The sequence below is a fragment of the Phodopus roborovskii genome, unplaced genomic scaffold (assembly GCF_943737965.1).
Source record: "Phodopus roborovskii unplaced genomic scaffold, PHOROB, whole genome shotgun sequence".
In the NCBI taxonomy this organism is placed as follows: Eukaryota; Metazoa; Chordata; class Mammalia; order Rodentia; family Cricetidae; genus Phodopus; species Phodopus roborovskii.
In genome coordinates, this window is record NW_026126480.1 from 49,202,273 (window position 1) to 49,221,531 (window position 19,259).

General features: G+C 53.9%; 1 protein-coding gene across 1 annotated transcript in view; it reads left to right on the plus strand.

Moving 5' to 3' along the window:
* The window catches only part of Muc5ac (mucin 5AC, oligomeric mucus/gel-forming), a 33,190-nt gene that overhangs the window by 11,377 nt on the left and 2,554 nt on the right, over positions 1-19,259 (plus strand). Inside the window, exons 22-43 of the mRNA XM_051192135.1 lie at positions 216-354; positions 447-560; positions 669-848; positions 2,059-2,298; positions 2,633-2,789; positions 3,465-3,593; positions 3,855-4,026; positions 4,636-4,679; positions 4,778-4,963; positions 5,693-13,564; positions 13,789-13,988; positions 14,443-14,617; positions 14,931-15,181; positions 15,345-15,528; positions 15,767-15,968; positions 16,475-16,653; positions 17,019-17,109; positions 17,237-17,337; positions 17,479-17,510; positions 17,964-18,126; positions 18,481-18,585; positions 18,818-18,855. Coding sequence (XP_051048092.1) covers positions 216-354; positions 447-560; positions 669-848; positions 2,059-2,298; positions 2,633-2,789; positions 3,465-3,593; positions 3,855-4,026; positions 4,636-4,679; positions 4,778-4,963; positions 5,693-13,564; positions 13,789-13,988; positions 14,443-14,617; positions 14,931-15,181; positions 15,345-15,528; positions 15,767-15,968; positions 16,475-16,653; positions 17,019-17,109; positions 17,237-17,337; positions 17,479-17,510; positions 17,964-18,126; positions 18,481-18,585; positions 18,818-18,855 — 10,954 coding nt within the window. The remainder of the gene's footprint in view (positions 1-215; positions 355-446; positions 561-668; positions 849-2,058; positions 2,299-2,632; positions 2,790-3,464; positions 3,594-3,854; positions 4,027-4,635; positions 4,680-4,777; positions 4,964-5,692; positions 13,565-13,788; positions 13,989-14,442; positions 14,618-14,930; positions 15,182-15,344; positions 15,529-15,766; positions 15,969-16,474; positions 16,654-17,018; positions 17,110-17,236; positions 17,338-17,478; positions 17,511-17,963; positions 18,127-18,480; positions 18,586-18,817; positions 18,856-19,259) is intronic.

The window sequence follows — 19,259 nt, forward strand, 5'->3', positions numbered from 1 at the left end:
CAGCAGGAGAGGTGGGTATCCAAGCTGTCACCAGGCACAGAGGTCCTTGTTAGGAATGGGCTAAGCCCCAACATGGCCTCTAATGGACATCCACGGCACAGGCTCTCAAGGCCTCTGGCTCTGTGCTTGGGTTTCCCAGAACGGGTCCCCACAGAGTCTCTGGGAAGGTTCCCATTCCCGCGGGAGCACTCAGCTGACCTCTACCTTCTGTGTAGCACCTGTCAGGACAGGAAGTGGAGGTGCACAGACAAGCCCTGCCTGGCCACCTGTGCTGTGTATGGGGATGGCCACTACCTCACTTTTGATGGGCAGCGCTACAGCTTCAGTGGAGACTGCGAGTACACACTGCTGCAGGTATGCCTGGCTGACAGCCTCTCCTGTGGCCGCCCACAACCACAGGTGCTCACCACCCTTGCCTGTCCCCTGACGGCTTTCTGTTCCTCCAGGACCACTGTGGTGGGAACGGCAGCTCCCAGGATGCCTTTCGTGTTGTCACAGAGAACATCCCCTGTGGTACTACAGGAACCACCTGCTCCAAGGACATCAAGATCTTCCTGGGGGTGAGTGGAATGGAGCTGGCAGAACACCCTGGGGGTTCTACAGTGGTGCAGGGGCACACAGGAGGGGGTGTGGTTCTGGATAGGCCCTGAGGACCCCTTGTCACACAGAACTATGAGCTGAAGCTGAGTGACGGCAAAGTGGAGGTGGTCCAGAAGGGTGTGGGGCAGGAGCCCCCGTACTATGTCCACCAGATGGGCATCTACCTGGTGGTGGAAACCGACGCTGGCCTGGTGCTTATGTGGGACAGGAAGACCAGCATCTTTCTCAGACTCAGCCCTGAGTTCAAGGTGAGACTGCTGTTACCCCGCTCAGGGGCTGGGGCATACATGGGGCTGGGGACATGAACAGAGAGAGACAGAAACACACACAGAGCGAGAGAGAGGAGGTATAAAGAGACAGAGGCAGAGATAGTCAGTGATGGACAGAGACTGTGAGAGATCGGGACACACAGAGAAAGGCAAAGGAAGACAGAGAGAGGCAGTCCCAGGAGATGGCTCAGTGGAGGAAAGATGCTTGTTGACAAGTCTGATGACCTCAGGCTTGAGGTCCAATTCCCAAGACCCACATGGTAGGAGAAGTGACTTTCACAAGCTGCCCTCTGACCTCCACAAGAGCTCTGCGGCACACACATCCCTTAATATAAGTTTTTGAGGGGGGGATGGATGGGAAGAACCTTTAGAAGAGCAGTGAGGAGATCCCTTGCTGTGTGTGTGTGTTCCTGTTTTTGTAGCAAATGACCATAAACTGGGTGGCCAGTTCTATTTTGTATCTGGACTCTAGGAGCCCAAGTGATGTGTCAGTACGGCTGCAGTCCCTCTGGAGGCTCAGGAGGGTCTTTCTTGCCTCTTTAGCTTGTGGGGCTCCAGGCATCCTTAGATTGTGGCTTCAGTATCCCAATCTCCATCTCTGTTGTCGCACGGTTGACTGCGTGTAGCTGTCTATATTTTTCTTTTTAATAAGGATACTAGACAGGGGATGCAGGATTCACTCTGCCTTAGTGAGACCTCATCTCACTTGACCATGTCTTCAAAGAAGGCCCCACTCACAAGCTCCAGGGTTAGAAAGGGACAAATAAGGGGACACTGTTCAGCTCAATGCAGTATTTTGGACTGCAACTCAAGACAGAATCCAAGCTGAGTGCCACAGCTCCATGCTCACACTACAAAGTGACTGAGAACTGACACTAAGTCAAGCTGGAGGGAAGAAGAACAAAGCAGCCTGGCGGGGAAGAATGGAGAATGAGGTTTCCTGGGATGCCAAGCTGGGGGACTCACAGGCCTCCTGAGATGTCATGAGCAGGGCTTGTGGCCTGAGGAATGACACAGATGGGCACCAACGCCATGCGCCATCACTAGACAACAAAGGGCCTTATAAACTCATACTTGCTAGTCTTTCTGGGCTCATCCTTTGGGACATTGGGTGATAATAGAGCAAAATGGATATCAGGGTCCAGGAAGGGGGCTCTGGCCCGTATCTCTAATCTTTGTGCTTCTATAGGGCAAGGTCTGTGGCCTATGTGGGAATTTTGACGACAATGCCATCAATGACTTCACCACACGCAGCCAGTCTGTGGTCGGTGATGTGCTGGAATTTGGAAATAGCTGGAAGTTCTCTCCATCCTGCCCAGATGCCCTGGTGCCCAAGGACCCCTGCATTGCCAACCCTTACCGCAAGTCCTGGGCCCAAAAGCAATGCAGCATCATCAACAGTGAAAGCTTCAATACCTGCCATGCCCATGTACGGCAGTGGGGCTGGGTGGTCTCTGGACTTTAGGATGGAGAACCCATCATCTGAGGGTGTGGGTGTCTGGGGGTCAAGAATTCACACGTGTATGCCAGAACAGGTTATGGTTTGGAGGCTGTTAACTCTGAACCTGGACTGAGGAAGCTTCAGGTAGCTCCATGATCAGAGCCAGCCTATGGAAAGCATGATGTCCTGGCTAGACATTCATGGTCATACATTTGTCACTATGAATATTAGTAGAAACTGACCAAAATTATTAGGCCAACATATTCACTAAGAGCTGAGGGAGACAGGAGTCCTCAGAGCCTGAAGCCTTTGACTCTTTCAGGTGGAACCCACCAAGTACTATGAAGCCTGTGTGAGTGACGCATGTGCCTGTGACTCAGGAGGAGACTGCGAGTGTTTCTGTACTGCTGTGGCTGCCTATGCCCAGGCCTGTCACGAAGTGGGAGTGTGTGTGTCCTGGAGAACACCAGACATCTGCCGTGAGTGGGGCTCTCTCTGTGTTGCTGAAGGGTGGGACTGGGGATGAGGTGGGTGATAGCCTCTCCTGCTCCTCCTGGCTTGGTTCTGGCTAGTACACACACACACACACACACACACACACACACACACACACACACACACACACCCCTCCCTCCAGTGTGTGTGTATGTGTGCACACACATCTGTATATGTCCTGCACATCCAAGTGCACAAACACTGTAGCCACTCAACAGATGGCTCTAACATGAGTGGCTCCAAGGGCTGGGAACTGCAGGGGCTGAGCTAGGATGTCTGCTATGAGTGCTCTGGGAAGGACTGTGGTCCCAGGCAGGAGAGGCCGGCTCTGTGTGTCCATCAGGATACACTGAAGGACCAATAGTTTCCTAAGGAAAATGAACTGAGGGTGAGCATCTGTGGGAGGAAGCTTGGCCTCAGAACATGTTCTGCAATGGAGGCACCAGTACACCTTCTTAGGCAGTCCATGTGAAGCCCCGAGGAAGCAGTATTCCTGGGGGCAGCTGCTGTAGCTGGAGAGTCCCTTTTGATGTTTGCCTTTTTGGCACCCCTATTAGTCTGAAACCCATATCTGAATCACTTTCCCTCAGGGTGGGGTGGAAAATGGTTTAGCAGACCCTAGGTGCAGGTTTACCCCAGTAATTCTCCCTCCTTTCTAGCATTATTCTGTGACTACTACAACCCAGAGGGTCAGTGTGAGTGGCACTACCAGCCATGTGGGGTCCCCTGCATGCGCACCTGCCAGAACCCTAGTGGACACTGCCTATATGATCTCCATGGCCTTGAAGGTAGGCTGAAGGCTGAGCTTGGAAGGTCAGGGTCTATTGGGTTCCTAGGATCTGGACTGGGGTCTAACCTGGAATCTGAGGCCTAGGGCCTTCTTATGGGAACCTTGGTTGGGATAAATTCTTCCTGATCCCACTAGGAGCCTTTGTAGCTTCAACCTCAAACACTAGTGTGGATGACGCTGGACCCTAGGACAGACCTGGGCCCTGGTGTGAGAGGGCTTTGTGGGAGACTGTCTGGAACTTAGGTCTTTTGGTCCCCAGGCTGCTACCCCAAGTGCCCACCAACAGCCCCTATCTTTGATGAGGGTACGATGCAGTGTGTATCCAACTGTACAGTCACCCTCTCGCCTCCACCACGGCGTCCCTGCCACATCAATGGAAAGTTGTACCGTCTGGGTGCGAAAGTACCTTCAGACAAGAACTGCTATTCCTGGTAAGTCATTCACCCAGAATGATGTGGAACCTGAAATGCCATGGGGAGTCCAAGTCAACCTTATCCTCAGCATCAGCCTAGAGTCTAGAAGCATCCTCAACCCAAGGTTGCATGCACTGAGGGGAAAGAGCAATACCACCAGTCCTTTGTGCCCCTTGTATACACACCTGCCAGAATCCCCAAGCTTCAGCTAGGAGGGAGAGCCCTCTTGTCTTAGGCTCGTTGAGAGAAAGGACACCCTTGGCTTGAGGCTGAGCTGGGAAGAAGGATGCCTTTGTTCTAAGGCTCATTTGAAAAGGGAGGACACCATTGACCTAAAATCCAGCTGTGTGAATGCAATGGTGTCCTTAGCCAAGATGCCCTCCTAGGGATGAGGGGACAATGCCCATCAAAGTCCACCTTGCCTCTATTGGTTATTGACGGGGGTGATGTTTGAGAGTGTGACCTTAATGGAGTGGATCCTGGAAGACTGAAGGTTAGGACTTGAGCGGGACCACAGCCTCCAGCTCAGGACTGTAACTGTGCTGCTTCATCACCAACACTAAGCACACGGGATGCAGGTGGTTCCAGTTCCCATGCACTCACTCCCACTTTTCCTTCTCCTGACAGCATTTGCACAGAGAACGGTGTGAACTGTACCTATGATGCTTCTGGTGAGTACCTGCAGCTTTCTCTGAGCTGGAGACAGTATGAGGGGAGTCACCGCTGGTGTCATAGCACCCCTGACAGGCTAAACATCTATTCCCCACAGCCTGTGTCTGTACCTACAATGGTCAACACTTCCATCCTGGGAAAATCATCTATCACACGACAGACGGCACAGGAGGCTGCATCTCTGCATACTGCAGGGCCAACGGTACCATCGAAAGAAATATCGACACCTGCAGCCCCACTACTCCCATGCCCCCGACCACTTTCTCCTTCTCCACACCAGTTGGTAAGGAGATGCGACTGGTGGCAGAAAATGCTAGGCTGAGTGTGGGTGTCTCTCTTCCTGCTGACTGTTTTACTGATTCTCTTGTAGAATGTTAAGTAATGGGTAGCTCTGGGTATTGGTGGCAGGTCCTGAGGCTGGAGAAGGGGCCTAGGAGTTGGGTACCAGGAACATGGGTACCCTGCTTTTATCTCACAGCAGGAAGGGATCAATTTCCCTGACCCACTCTGGCAGGCCCGATGTCTATGGTACCATTTTCTGTAGCTACTGGACTCAGATCTCAGGGAAGTGTGGGCCTTAGCTTAGAGACTTTAAGCACAAGTGGCCGCAGGCCAGCTCTTAGATGAATATGAGATTTCCCCCAGAATTTATAGCTGCCTGTTTGCCTTATACTACATGGACCACTAAATCCCTGATGTCTCACCCTGTTTGTCAGAGTACTCTCAGCTAGTTTTGAGGGGATAAAAGCATGTAGATTCTGCTCATTGGATGGCAAGGAGAGCAGGTTCCCTTTAGAGGAGATTAATTTGTCTGTTCACAGATCCAATATGCTCTTCTTCTGTTCACCAAGAAGTAGGTTCTGAGTAATGTGGCTCCGGTATTCAGTTTTCAGTTAGTGTGACCATGGCGGTGAGACTCAAGGCAGCTGACATATGAGGAAGAAGGATATGACCAGGGACAGGTAGAAAGCCCCAAGGCCCTGATGCTCACTCCTGTTACTTTTGTCCACAGTCATGACTTCAATGCCACCCTCCAGCATACATCCCAGCTCTGCCCCGAGAGTAGCATACACAGGGTCACCGAGCACAGCTGCATCAACAATAAGCAGCATGTTGTCTGTGAAGACGCCTGCCAGAGCCTCCACTCTGACCACGTCAACTCCTACCTCACGACTCACATCTTCCTCATCAGCTCCAAGTCCATCTACTTCTGCCACAGTTAGTTCCACCACTGTTAAAACAACTCTGTCCAATACTAGCCCAACTTCAGAGCCAACTTCAGCCACATCGTCTGTGTCCATCCCAACCTCAGGATCCACCACAGCTTCTTTTGAGACGACCCATGAATGCAAACGAGAGCTATGCAGTTGGACTGATTGGATGGATGGCAGCTACCCTGGGCCTGATAGAAACAGTGGAGATTTTGACACTTTTGTGAACCTGAGATCCAAAGGATACAAGTTCTGTGAGAAGCCACAAAATGTTGAGTGTAGGGCTCAGTTCTTTCCCAACACACCCCTGGAGGAGCTGGGGCAGAATGTGACTTGCAACCGAGAGGAAGGGTTAATCTGTTTGAATAAAAACCAGCTTCCACCCATTTGTTACAACTATGAGATCCGGATAGAGTGCTGCACAGTAGTGGACCAGTGCTCCACGGCTTCAGCTGCCACACATCCTACCCAACATGAAATAAGCACAGAAACAAAGACCACTTGGACTATAAGCTTGCATTCCCCTTCCATCAAGGACACCAGTACTCACTCAGCAACCATACACACGAAGACCTGGCTAACAGGCAGCCCACACACAGTCACCAGACCAGAGACCACACACTGCCAGCTACAGTGCACCTGGACCAAGTGGTTTGACACCGACTTCCCGGAGCCCGGTCCACATGGAGGGGACCTGGAAACCTACAGCAGCATCCTGAGGACGGGAGAGAAGATCTGTCACCGGCCAGAGGAGGTCACACAGCTGGAATGCAGGGCTGAGAACCACCCTGAGATGAGGCTTGAGGACCTGGGTCAGGTGGTACAGTGTGACCCCTCTGTGGGCCTGGTGTGCAGGAACCGGGACCAGCAGGACATGTCTGGGATGTGCCTCAACTACGAGGTGCGCGTGCTCTGCTGCCGCCTTCCTGAAGGCTGCCCAACCACCACACGTGCCACGCTTTCCAGCACCCCAAGGGACACTGTCACCAGCTCATCTCCAGGCATGACATCTGTGCATACAGCAAGCAGTACATCCATGCCCCCAACCAGGACAACCATTGTGGAGACTATCAGCACCACTTCCACACCCCAAACCAGATCAATCTCTGGGCAGACTGCCAGCACCATGTCCACCAGGGACACCAGGACCATGTCTGTGCAGACAGACAGCATGACATTCATGCCTAAATCCAGACAAACCTCAGAGCAGCCAGCCAGTACCACCTACACACATCAAACCAGCTCAGTCTCTGGGCAGACGGCCAGCACCATGTCCACCAGAGACACCAGGACCATGTCTGTGCAGACAGACAGCACAACATCCATGCCTAAATCCAGACAAACCTCTAGGCAACCAGTGAGCACCACTTCCAAACCCCAAACCAGCTCAGTCTCTGGGCAGACTGCCAGCACCATGCACACCAGAGACACCAGGACCATGTCTGTGCAGACAGACAGCACGACATTCATGCCTAAATCCAGACAAACCTCAGAGCAGCCAGCCAGTACCACCTACATACCCCAAACCAGCTCAGTCTCTGGGCAGACGGCTAGCACCATGCACACCAGAGACACCAGAACCACCTCTGAGAAGACAACCAATATCATGTCCACCAGGAAATCCAGGACCATGTCTGTGCAGACAGACAGCACGACATCCATGCCTAAATCCAGACAAACCTCTAGGCAACCAGTGAGCACCACTTCCAAACCCCAAACCAGCTCAGTCTCTGGGCAGACGGCCAGCACCATGCCCACCAGGGACACCAGGACCACCTCTGGGCAGACTGCCAGCACAACATTCATGGGAAAAACCAGTGCCATCTCTGTGCCTGGAACCAGAGCCACCTCTGCCCCTCTCAGCACCACAAGCCCTGGGCCTGATTCTGGCATGACGTCCTCCCCAGAGACCACACACTGCCAGCTACAGTGCACCTGGACCAAGTGGTTTGACACCGACTTCCCGGAGCCCGGTCCACATGGAGGGGACCTGGAAACCTACAGCAGCATCCTGAGGACGGGAGAGCAGATCTGTCACCGGCCAGAGGAGGTCACACAGCTGGAATGCAGGGCTGAGAACCACCCTGAGATGAGGCTTGAGGACCTGGGTCAGGTGGTACAGTGTGACCCCTCTGTGGGCCTGGTGTGCAGGAACCGGGACCAGCAGGACATGTCTGGGATGTGCCTCAACTACGAGGTGCGCGTGCTCTGCTGCCGCCTTCCTGAAGGCTGCCCAACCACCACACGTGCCACGCTTTCCAGCACCCCAAGGGACACTGTCACCAGCTCATCTCCAGGCATGACATCTGTGCATACAGCAAGCAGTACATCCATGCCCCCAACCAGGACAACCATTGTGGAGACTATCAGCACCACTTCCACACCCCAAACCAGATCAATCTCTGGGCAGACTGCCAGCACCATGTCCACCAGGGACACCAGGACCATGTCTGTGCAGACAGACAGCATGACATTCATGCCTAAATCCAGACAAACCTCAGAGCAGCCAGCCAGTACCACCTACACACATCAAACCAGCTCAGTCTCTGGGCAGACGGCCAGCACCATGTCCACCAGAGACACCAGGACCATGTCTGTGCAGACAGACAGCACAACATCCATGCCTAAATCCAGACAAACCTCTAGGCAACCAGTGAGCACCACTTCCAAACCCCAAACCAGCTCAGTCTCTGGGCAGACTGCCAGCACCATGCACACCAGAGACACCAGGACCATGTCTGTGCAGACAGACAGCACGACATTCATGCCTAAATCCAGACAAACCTCAGAGCAGCCAGCCAGTACCACCTACATACCCCAAACCAGCTCAGTCTCTGGGCAGACGGCTAGCACCATGCACACCAGAGACACCAGAACCACCTCTGAGAAGACAACCAATATCATGTCCACCAGGAAATCCAGGACCATGTCTGTGCAGACAGACAGCACGACATCCATGCCTAAATCCAGACAAACCTCTAGGCAACCAGTGAGCACCACTTCCAAACCCCAAACCAGCTCAGTCTCTGGGCAGACGGCCAGCACCATGCCCACCAGGGACACCAGGACCACCTCTGGGCAGACTGCCAGCACAACATTCATGGGAAAAACCAGTGCCATCTCTGTGCCTGGAACCAGAGCCACCTCTGCCCCTCTCAGCACCACAAGCCCTGGGCCTGATTCTGGCATGACGTCCTCCCCAGAGACCACACACTGCCAGCTACAGTGCACCTGGACCAAGTGGTTTGACACCGACTTCCCGGAGCCCGGTCCACATGGAGGGGACCTGGAAACCTACAGCAGCATCCTGAGGACGGGAGAGAAGATCTGTCACCGGCCAGAGGAGGTCACACAGCTGGAATGCAGGGCTGAGAACCACCCTGAGATGAGGCTTGAGGACCTGGGTCAGGTGGTACAGTGTGACCCCTCTGTGGGCCTGGTGTGCAGGAACCGGGACCAGCAGGACATGTCTGGGATGTGCCTCAACTACGAGGTGCGCGTGCTCTGCTGCCGCCTTCCTGAAGGCTGCCCAACCACCACACGTGCCACGCTTTCCAGCACCCCAAGGGACACTGTCACCAGCTCATCTCCAGGCATGACATCTGTGCATACAGCAAGCAGTACATCCATGCCCCCAACCAGGACAACCATTGTGGAGACTATCAGCACCACTTCCACACCCCAAACCAGATCAATCTCTGGGCAGACTGCCAGCACCATGTCCACCAGGGACACCAGGACCATGTCTGTGCAGACAGACAGCATGACATTCATGCCTAAATCCAGACAAACCTCAGAGCAGCCAGCCAGTACCACCTACACACATCAAACCAGCTCAGTCTCTGGGCAGACGGCCAGCACCATGTCCACCAGAGACACCAGGACCATGTCTGTGCAGACAGACAGCACAACATCCATGCCTAAATCCAGACAAACCTCTAGGCAACCAGTGAGCACCACTTCCAAACCCCAAACCAGCTCAGTCTCTGGGCAGACTGCCAGCACCATGCACACCAGAGACACCAGGACCATGTCTGTGCAGACAGACAGCACGACATTCATGCCTAAATCCAGACAAACCTCAGAGCAGCCAGCCAGTACCACCTACATACCCCAAACCAGCTCAGTCTCTGGGCAGACGGCTAGCACCATGCACACCAGAGACACCAGAACCACCTCTGAGAAGACAACCAATATCATGTCCACCAGGAAATCCAGGACCATGTCTGTGCAGACAGACAGCACGACATCCATGCCTAAATCCAGACAAACCTCTAGGCAACCAGTGAGCACCACTTCCAAACCCCAAACCAGCTCAGTCTCTGGGCAGACGGCCAGCACCATGCCCACCAGGGACACCAGGACCACCTCTGGGCAGACTGCCAGCACAACATTCATGGGAAAAACCAGTGCCATCTCTGTGCCTGGAACCAGAGCCACCTCTGCCCCTCTCAGCACCACAAGCCCTGGGCCTGATTCTGGCATGACGTCCTCCCCAGAGACCACACACTGCCAGCTACAGTGCACCTGGACCAAGTGGTTTGACACCGACTTCCCGGAGCCCGGTCCACATGGAGGGGACCTGGAAACCTACAGCAGCATCCTGAGGACGGGAGAGAAGATCTGTCACCGGCCAGAGGAGGTCACACAGCTGGAATGCAGGGCTGAGAACCACCCTGAGATGAGGCTTGAGGACCTGGGTCAGGTGGTACAGTGTGACCCCTCTGTGGGCCTGGTGTGCAGGAACCGGGACCAGCAGGACATGTCTGGGATGTGCCTCAACTACGAGGTGCGCGTGCTCTGCTGCCGCCTTCCTGAAGGCTGCCCAACCACCACACGTGCCACGCTTTCCAGCACCCCAAGGGACACTGTCACCAGCTCATCTCCAGGCATGACATCTGTGCATACAGCAAGCAGTACATCCATGCCCCCAACCAGGACAACCATTGTGGAGACTATCAGCACCACTTCCACACCCCAAACCAGATCAATCTCTGGGCAGACTGCCAGCACCATGTCCACCAGGGACACCAGGACCATGTCTGTGCAGACAGACAGCATGACATTCATGCCTAAATCCAGACAAACCTCAGAGCAGCCAGCCAGTACCACCTACACACATCAAACCAGCTCAGTCTCTGGGCAGACGGCCAGCACCATGTCCACCAGGGACACCAGGACCATGTCTGTGCAGACAGACAGCACGACATCCATGCCTGGATCCAGACAAACTTCTGAGCAGACAGCTAGTATGACCTCCAAACCCAAAACCAGATCAAAACCTATAGGAAAATCTGTCACCACCTCTGGGCAGAAGAAGTCCAGCACCATGTCTACCACAGGTACCAGCACCATCTCTGAGAAGACAGCCAGTGCCACCTATATACCCCAAACCAGCTCAGTCTCTGGGCAGACGGCCAGCACCATGTCCACCAGGGAATCCAGGACGATGTCTGTGCAGACAGACAGCACAACATCCATGCCTAAATCCAGACAAACCTCTAGGCAACCAGTGAGCACCACTTCCAAACCCCAAACCAGCTCAGTCTCTGGGCAGACGGCCAGCACCATGTCCACCAGGGAATCCAGGACGATGTCTGTGCAGACAGACAGCACAACATCCATGCCTAAATCCAGACAAACCTCTAGGCAACCAGTGAGCACTACTTCCAAACCCCAAACCAGATCAATCTCTGGGCAGACTGCCAGCACCATGCACACCAGGGACACCAGGACCATGTCTGTGCAGACAGACAGTATGACATCCATGCCTGGATCCAGACAAACCTCTGGGCAACCCTTCCGCACCATCTACATACCCCAAACTAGCTCAGTCTCTGGGCAGACGGCCAGCACCATGCACACCAGAGACACCAGAACCACCTCTGAGAAGACAACCAATATCATGTCCACCAGGGAATCCAGGACCATGTCTGTGCAGACAGACAGCACGACATCCATGCCTAAATCCAGACAAACCTCTAGGCAACCAGTGAGCACCACTTCCAAACCCCAAACCAGCTCAGTCTCTGGGCAGACGGCCAGCACCATGCCCACCAGGGACACCAGGACCACCTCTGGGCAGACTGCCAGCACAACATTCATGGGAAAAACCAGTGCCATCTCTGTGCCTGGAACCAGAGCCACCTCTGCCCCTCTCAGCACCACAAGCCCTGGGCCTGATTCTGGCATGACGTCCTCCCCAGAGACCACACACTGCCAGCTACAGTGCACCTGGACCAAGTGGTTTGACACCGACTTCCCGGAGCCCGGTCCACATGGAGGGGACCTGGAAACCTACAGCAGCATCCTGAGGACGGGAGAGAAGATCTGTCACCGGCCAGAGGAGGTCACACAGCTGGAATGCAGGGCTGAGAACCACCCTGAGATGAGGCTTGAGGACCTGGGTCAGGTGGTACAGTGTGACCCCTCTGTGGGCCTGGTGTGCAGGAACCGGGACCAGCAGGACATGTCTGGGATGTGCCTCAACTACGAGGTGCGCGTGCTCTGCTGCCGCCTTCCTGAAGGCTGCCCAACCACCACACGTGCCACGCTTTCCAGCACCCCAAGGGACACTGTCACCAGCTCATCTCCAGGCATGACATCTGTGCATACAGCAAGCAGTACATCCATGCCCCCAACCAGGACAACCATTGTGGAGACTATCAGCACCACCTCCACACCCCAAACCAGATCAACACCTGTAGGAAAATCTGTCACCACTACTGGGCAAATAGCCAGCACCATGTCCATCAGGCGCACCAGAACCCCCTCTGTGCAGACAGCTAGCACCAAGTCCACCAGGCGCCCCAGGACGCGGACTGCACATGTAGCCAGCACCACATCCACCAGGCACTCCAGAACCCCGATTGCACATATAGTCAGCACCACGTCCACCACAAGCACCAGAACTCCATCTGTGCAGACAGCCAGCACCAAGTTCACCAGGCGCCCCAGGACCCGGACTGCAAATGTAGCCAGCACCACGTCCACCAGGCACCCCAGGACTCCGATTGCACATATAATCAGCACCATGTCTACCAGGAGCACTGGAACCCCGTCTATGCAAACAGCCAGCAAGACATTCATGGGAAAAACCAGTGCCATCTCTGTGCCTGGAACCAGAGCCACCTCTGCCCCTCTCAGCACCACAAGCCCTGGGCCTGATTCTGGCATGACGTCCTCCCCAGAGACCACACACTGCCAGCTACAGTGCACCTGGACCAAGTGGTTTGACACCGACTTCCCGGAGCCCGGTCCACATGGAGGGGACCTGGAAACCTACAGCAGCATCCTGAGGACGGGAGAGAAGATCTGTCACCGGCCAGAGGAGATCACACAGCTGGAATGCAGGGCTGAGAACCACCCTGAGATGAGGCTTGAGGACCTGGGTCAGGTGGTACAGTGTGACCCCTCTGTGGGCCTGGTGTGCAGGAACCGGGACCAGCAGGACATGTCTGGGATGTGCCTCAACTACGAGGTGCGCGTGCTCTGCTGCCGCCTTCCTGAAGGCTGCCCTGGGACCTATGGGACTTCCCCAGTGACATCATCTCACAAGCCTTCATTTCCAGTTGTGTCACCCTCATCTGTGTCCCCATCCTCATTGTCCAGCCCCAGGGTACACTCTGCCATCCCTTGTTTGTGTAACGTGTCAGACCATTTATACCCTATCGGTAAGTGAGATATCTTTATACAGTTTCTTAAGGCACTCTATTACCTGATTTTCTTCTGTGAAAGTCCTTGACTTTGGCAGATGGTGCCATAGTTTCCTTCAAACATTTCTAGTCTCATCTTTCTTACATTGCATGGGAAGTCTTGAGGTTGGCAACCTACTATCTAGGGAGCAGGTTTTTCTCCCAGGGCCTCTGTGACCTCTACATACCTCTTCATCTTGCAGGATCCATCATCTACAGCCAGACAGATCTTGATGGCCACTGTTACTATGCATTGTGCAGCCAGGACTGCCAGGTGGTTAGAAGGGTTAGTCAGATCTGCCCCTCCACCATGCCACCGCCTACCCCAGCTCTGTCCACCTCTACATCTATCATCACACCTACCACTGAGCAGGATAGGTGCAATGTGTTTCCTCCAAGAATGGTAAGTCTATCTGCTATCCTTGCTGGAGACTCATGGCTGTAGTAGAGACCTTGGTGTATTTGCAATCATACCTCAGCTTATGTTCTCATGAAGATCACCAGCCCCTGGTTGACACAGGATGAGCTTTGGTCTGGGTCTTTTTATGGCTATGTATGTCTGGTCCACCAGTGCTGAATTGATAGTTTGGTATTTGGGTATTGTGGCTGGAGGTTGAAATTTCCCCCAATGAGAGTGAAGGTGTCAGAGGTGATGGTACACCCTATGGATGTAGTGGCACATGAAAGGGTTGACATTCAGCAGTGGGGAAGTTCCACATTGTGAACTCTTGTAGCCACTTTTATTCTTTGATAGGGATGAGGTGAGGACAGGGGCTGGAATGGAGGTATAGAACCCTGGGAGCTGAGGTAATCCCATGGCCTAGGACTCAGACCCACAGCTGGCTTTGTTTCTGCAGAAAGGGGAGACCTGGCCCATGCCTAATTGCTCCCAAGCTACCTGTGAGGGCAACAATGTCATTTCCCTGAGCCCACGCCAGTGCCCAGAAGTGAAGGCACCATCTTGTGCCAACGGCTACCCACCCTTGAAGGTGGATGACAAGGACAGTTGCTGCCAGCACTACCAATGCCAGTGTGAGTGGGGATAGGGTTCATCATGGGGAGGCATAGCAGGGGTGGACAGAATGAGGTGGATACCAGAAAAGACTTTCTCTTATCAAGTCAGAGATGGGGATGCTAAGTGGAGAGAACTGAACCCTGGAGCCACAGAGCCCAGTGGGAGAGGATCAGGGTCTTCTGTGCCTCAGAATCCCAGCAGCTCTGCCAGGCAGAGTCTGTGTCACAATGGTACAACAGTCTGAAGAGTTCCTGATTTGGAGGCAACCAGGGAAGGGTTGGACCAGCTGGATGAGAGCCAGTGTATAAGGTCAGCTCCTGGTACCCACAGGCGTTTGCAGTGGATGGGGTGATCCCCACTACATCACGTTTGATGGCACCTACTACACTTTCCTGGATAATTGCACGTATGTGCTGGTGCAGCAGATAGTGCCTGTGTTTGGATACTTCCGTGTGCTCATTGACAACTACTTCTGTGACCTGGGAGACAGTGTTTCCTGCCCGCAGTCCATCATTGTGGAGTACCACCAGGACCGTGTGGTCCTGACCCGCAGGCCAGTTGGCGGGATCATGACCAACCAGGTGGACATACTTTTGTGTGCGTGTGTGTGCGCGCGTGTGCGCGTGGGTGCGCACTCGTGTGTGTGTGTGTGTGTGTGTGTGTGTGTGTGTGTAGGGGGTTGTGGCAGGCTTAGTCTGGGTTCCGGACCCTAACTCTAAACTTTCTACTGCCATCCATATTCAGATCATCTTCAACAACAAGGTAGTCAGTCCTGGATTCCAGCAGAATGGCATTGTCGTCTCCCGTGTGGGTATCAAGATGTACGTTACCATCCAGGAGATTGGTGTCCAGGTCATGTTCTCAGGCCTCATCTTCTCTGTTGAGGTGCCCTTCAACCTCTTTGCCAACAACACAGAGGGCCAATGTGGTAAGCTCCACTCTGGATATTGTTTGGGTATCAGGAATAGCCTCTCCATAGGTCTAGAGGTGTCTCTGGCTGTGCACACATATGATTCACATCTGGTGTTCTATGGTGGCTTCTCTGTACACTGGGAACCAAGCTGGCTTCTGGGGAAGCCAGGTGCACAGAAGAGGATGTGAGACAAGTTGCCAATTCTGACTCTCAGCATGCTGCTCAGCTGGCTGACCCTTGTCTCACCTTGCAGGCACTTGCACCAATGACAAGAAGGATGAGTGCCGCCTGCCTGGAGGGGCAGTAACCTCTTCTTGTTCTGATATGGCTCTCCATTGGAAGGTGCCCAACCAGCCTTCCTGCCAAGGGCCTCCTCCAACATCAACTTCAGTGATATCCAGTCCTTCACCGACCCCATGCCCACCATCGCCAATCTGTCAGCTCATCCTAAGCAAGTAAGATTCCAGAAAGTGGGGTCACCTCACTGGTCCCATCTGCCAAAAGACACCAGGTCTTTAAAAGTCCTAAGAAAAATGGGATCAGCCTTATTCTAGGATCTGGGCACTGTCTCTAAGGATCTTATCAGACAGTGATCGCTGCTACAATGCTACTGCAGGGCTGGTAGTGGACAGGTTGGCTCTTCTTTGGAGCTCTCTGCCAGTTCCTGCCACTGATATGAGCATCAGTTACTGTCTGCACCTGTGCAGCATGCAGGGCCTCAGAGTAAGGGAGGCTGAGGGAGAGACATTTGCAGGAAGCAGTGCTCTGGTTGATGCCTTTCCTGGTCCACATACACAGGCAGATGACGCCCCTTGGCTTAGAAGACGGGCTCTAGGTGCTGAGTCATTGTTCAGGACCTCACCTCCAAAGGGATATCACAGATATGGAAGCCCCCACTTTGAATGGTAACCCTAGTAGAATATATGCACACACCACTGTGTCTGTCTTTGTCCTCCCACAGAGTCTTCCAGTCCTGCCATGGCATCATCCCTCCACTGCCATTCTATGAAGGATGCCTATTCGACTTCTGCCATGGGTTGGGTTCAGAGGTGGTGTGCTCAAGCCTAGAGCTCTATGCATCACTCTGTGCAGCCCAAGGCCGGTGCATCCCCTGGAGAAGCCAGACCAACAATACCTGCCGTGAGTGCCCAACCAGGCCACCTTTCTGTCCTCTGTTATAAGAATTTAGAGGTGCTAGGCAGATAGCCTGGGAAAGGACACGAAGCCTCAAGGCTAGTCTTCCCTGGAGGGAAAAGCTCCAGGTGTTGGGTTTGTTTTGGGGAAAGGGGAACTATCCAAATTGAGGTATCTGTGGATTTGGGGCCTGGGCTGTCAGCTGTCTTGGACGAGCAATAGAGCTAAGGGCCTGGGGGAGGGAGACAGGATGTAGATAGGTAGTGAAGTCTTCTGACTGGATGTCAGCATTCAATAGTGGCTGGGTTTTGGAGGATCCCAGAAGCAGGACCTTGAAATGGCTTCTCAGGGGTGGCTCTCTCTCCACACAGCATTCACCTGCCCTGCTAACAAAGTATACCAGCCATGTGGCCCAACCAACCCTCACTACTGCTATAGGAATGATGACATCAGCACCAGCTTGTAAGTGTCAGCACTCTGCTCACAGGGCTGACAAACCCTGGGCATCCAGTCCTGGCACTTGGCTTTCCTAGGCTGTGTTCTTTCTTATTTGGGAATGAAGGACCCACCAATTCTCTGTTTCTCACAGGACCCTCCAAGAAGCTGGCCCCTTTACAGAAGGCTGCTTCTGTCCGGACGACACAACACTTTTCAGTACTAATGATTCAATCTGCGTGCCTTCCTGCCAGTGTATGTCCCCATCAGCAAGGAGTTGGGGGTTTGGAGGGGCAGATTATGGCTGAACCCAGATCCCACTATGGTGCCCAACATGGGTCCTGTTCCTGCCACATCCCTGTGGCCACCCCCAAGTGATAGAACATCTTTCTACAGGGTGTCTGGGGCCTCAAGGAGAACCTGTGGAGGTAGGTATGAATGGTGGTGGTTCCTAGAGCACTGAGACAAAAGCAGTGCGGGCTTGGGGTGGGATTTTCTTAGGATGCTAAAGGCCAGATGAAGGCAGGAAGAGTGCCCGTGTCCCAACAGGATCGGGAAGGTGTTGTTCTTTGGGAATGTCCTGCCTGTGTTCTGGGGGTGCTGGGCATCTCATGAGGACTGGTTAGGCCTGTTATTCCCTGGTGCTCTTTCTGTCCTGAACAGACATGTGATGGGGTGGAGGGGAAGGACTGCTCACCAAACGAAGTCCTTCTCCCACCTCTGCTCCCGACCTCTGTGCCTGGACTCTGGTGCCTCAGGCCTTCCCTCCTGAAGCCCTCTCCCCCAGGCTTGCTGCACAACCCCTCAGCACATGTGGCTGCAGCTGTCCTTGGGCTGAGCAGCTCACTCACAGGCCAGGTTCATGTATCATTCCCCCATAGCCGGGCCACACCATCAGCTTCGACTGTCAGGACTGCATCTGCAAGGAGGCCACGCTGACCTGCCAAAGGAAGCTCTGTCCCCAGGCCACCTGCCTGGAGCAAGGCTTTGTGCCAGTGCCTGAAGCCCTGGAGGCTGGCCAGTGTTGTCCTCAGTTCAGCTGTGGTGAGCCTTTGCTACCATCCCCATACCCGTAGGTAGGACTATCTCCTGAGGAGCCATGGACATATGGGGTCAGCAGCCAGCTCTGCTCTGCATACATGGTCCCAGGAGGAAGGGAGTAGATGCTATCCCTTCCCAGGCTCTGCACACTGCTTGTGTATAGGGACCCAATCTGGCAACATCCTAGCAGGTGATCTTTAGGTGTGTGTGGTGGAGATTCCCCTGCCCAGACTGACCAGAGCCTGCTCCTGGGGTCTTGGGGACTGTCATGTCATCCTGTGGTGGGGTAGATCCTTGGAGCAGAAGAGAAGCAGGTATAGTACAAGCCCAGCTCCTGACAGCTTCTTCTACCCACAGTCTGCAACTCCAGTCACTGCCCTCCTCCTCTGCACTGCCCAGAGAATTCTAGCCTGATGGTCACATACGAGGAGGGAGCTTGCTGCCCAAGCCAAAATTGCAGTGGTGAGTGTCCTTGATCCTTGCACCAAGCCACACTAGGGCCTAGAACTTCCCAGAGGACAAACCAGATGAAGTCATTGATGGTTGGAGATGGGTTGTTGCTTGGCATGGAGCCCTTGGTGAGAAAGAAGCCCAAGGCACTCCAGTATCTAGCAGCAGAACTAATTGTTGGTAAGTGTCAGGCAGGCTGTGCCCTTGCAAGGCCAAGGCAATAGCCAGTATGTCTCTTGGACAGGTCGGCAGGGCTGTGAAGTCAACGGGACTCTCTATCAGGTAGGAACCACTGGTACTCAGGCCTTACAGCCTACAAGGACTGAGCTTCCTGTTTGGGGATCTCCACCAGCCTTCTGGAGCTCAGGTGGTGATCTGAAAAGCTGAGGAGGTCTTGAGTCTCTGTAGACCCTGGCATAGAGCTCCTGCCCAGACCAACAATAGAAGCTTCTGTGGATGTTGCTCAGAGCAGCTCTGTTAAGATTCTCCCCAGTATTCTTGAAGGTGCCAATACCCTGTATCTGGGCCCATCAGGATTCTAGCAGCGCTCTGCTCCTTGAAATCATACTGGGTATGCTGGCACCCCATTTCCCCCAGCTGTGCTTTCCCACACTAATCCCCAAGTGAATTGTATCTTAGGTCCCCTGACATAGAGACATAGTACCAACAGCTCTGCCCTGGGACAG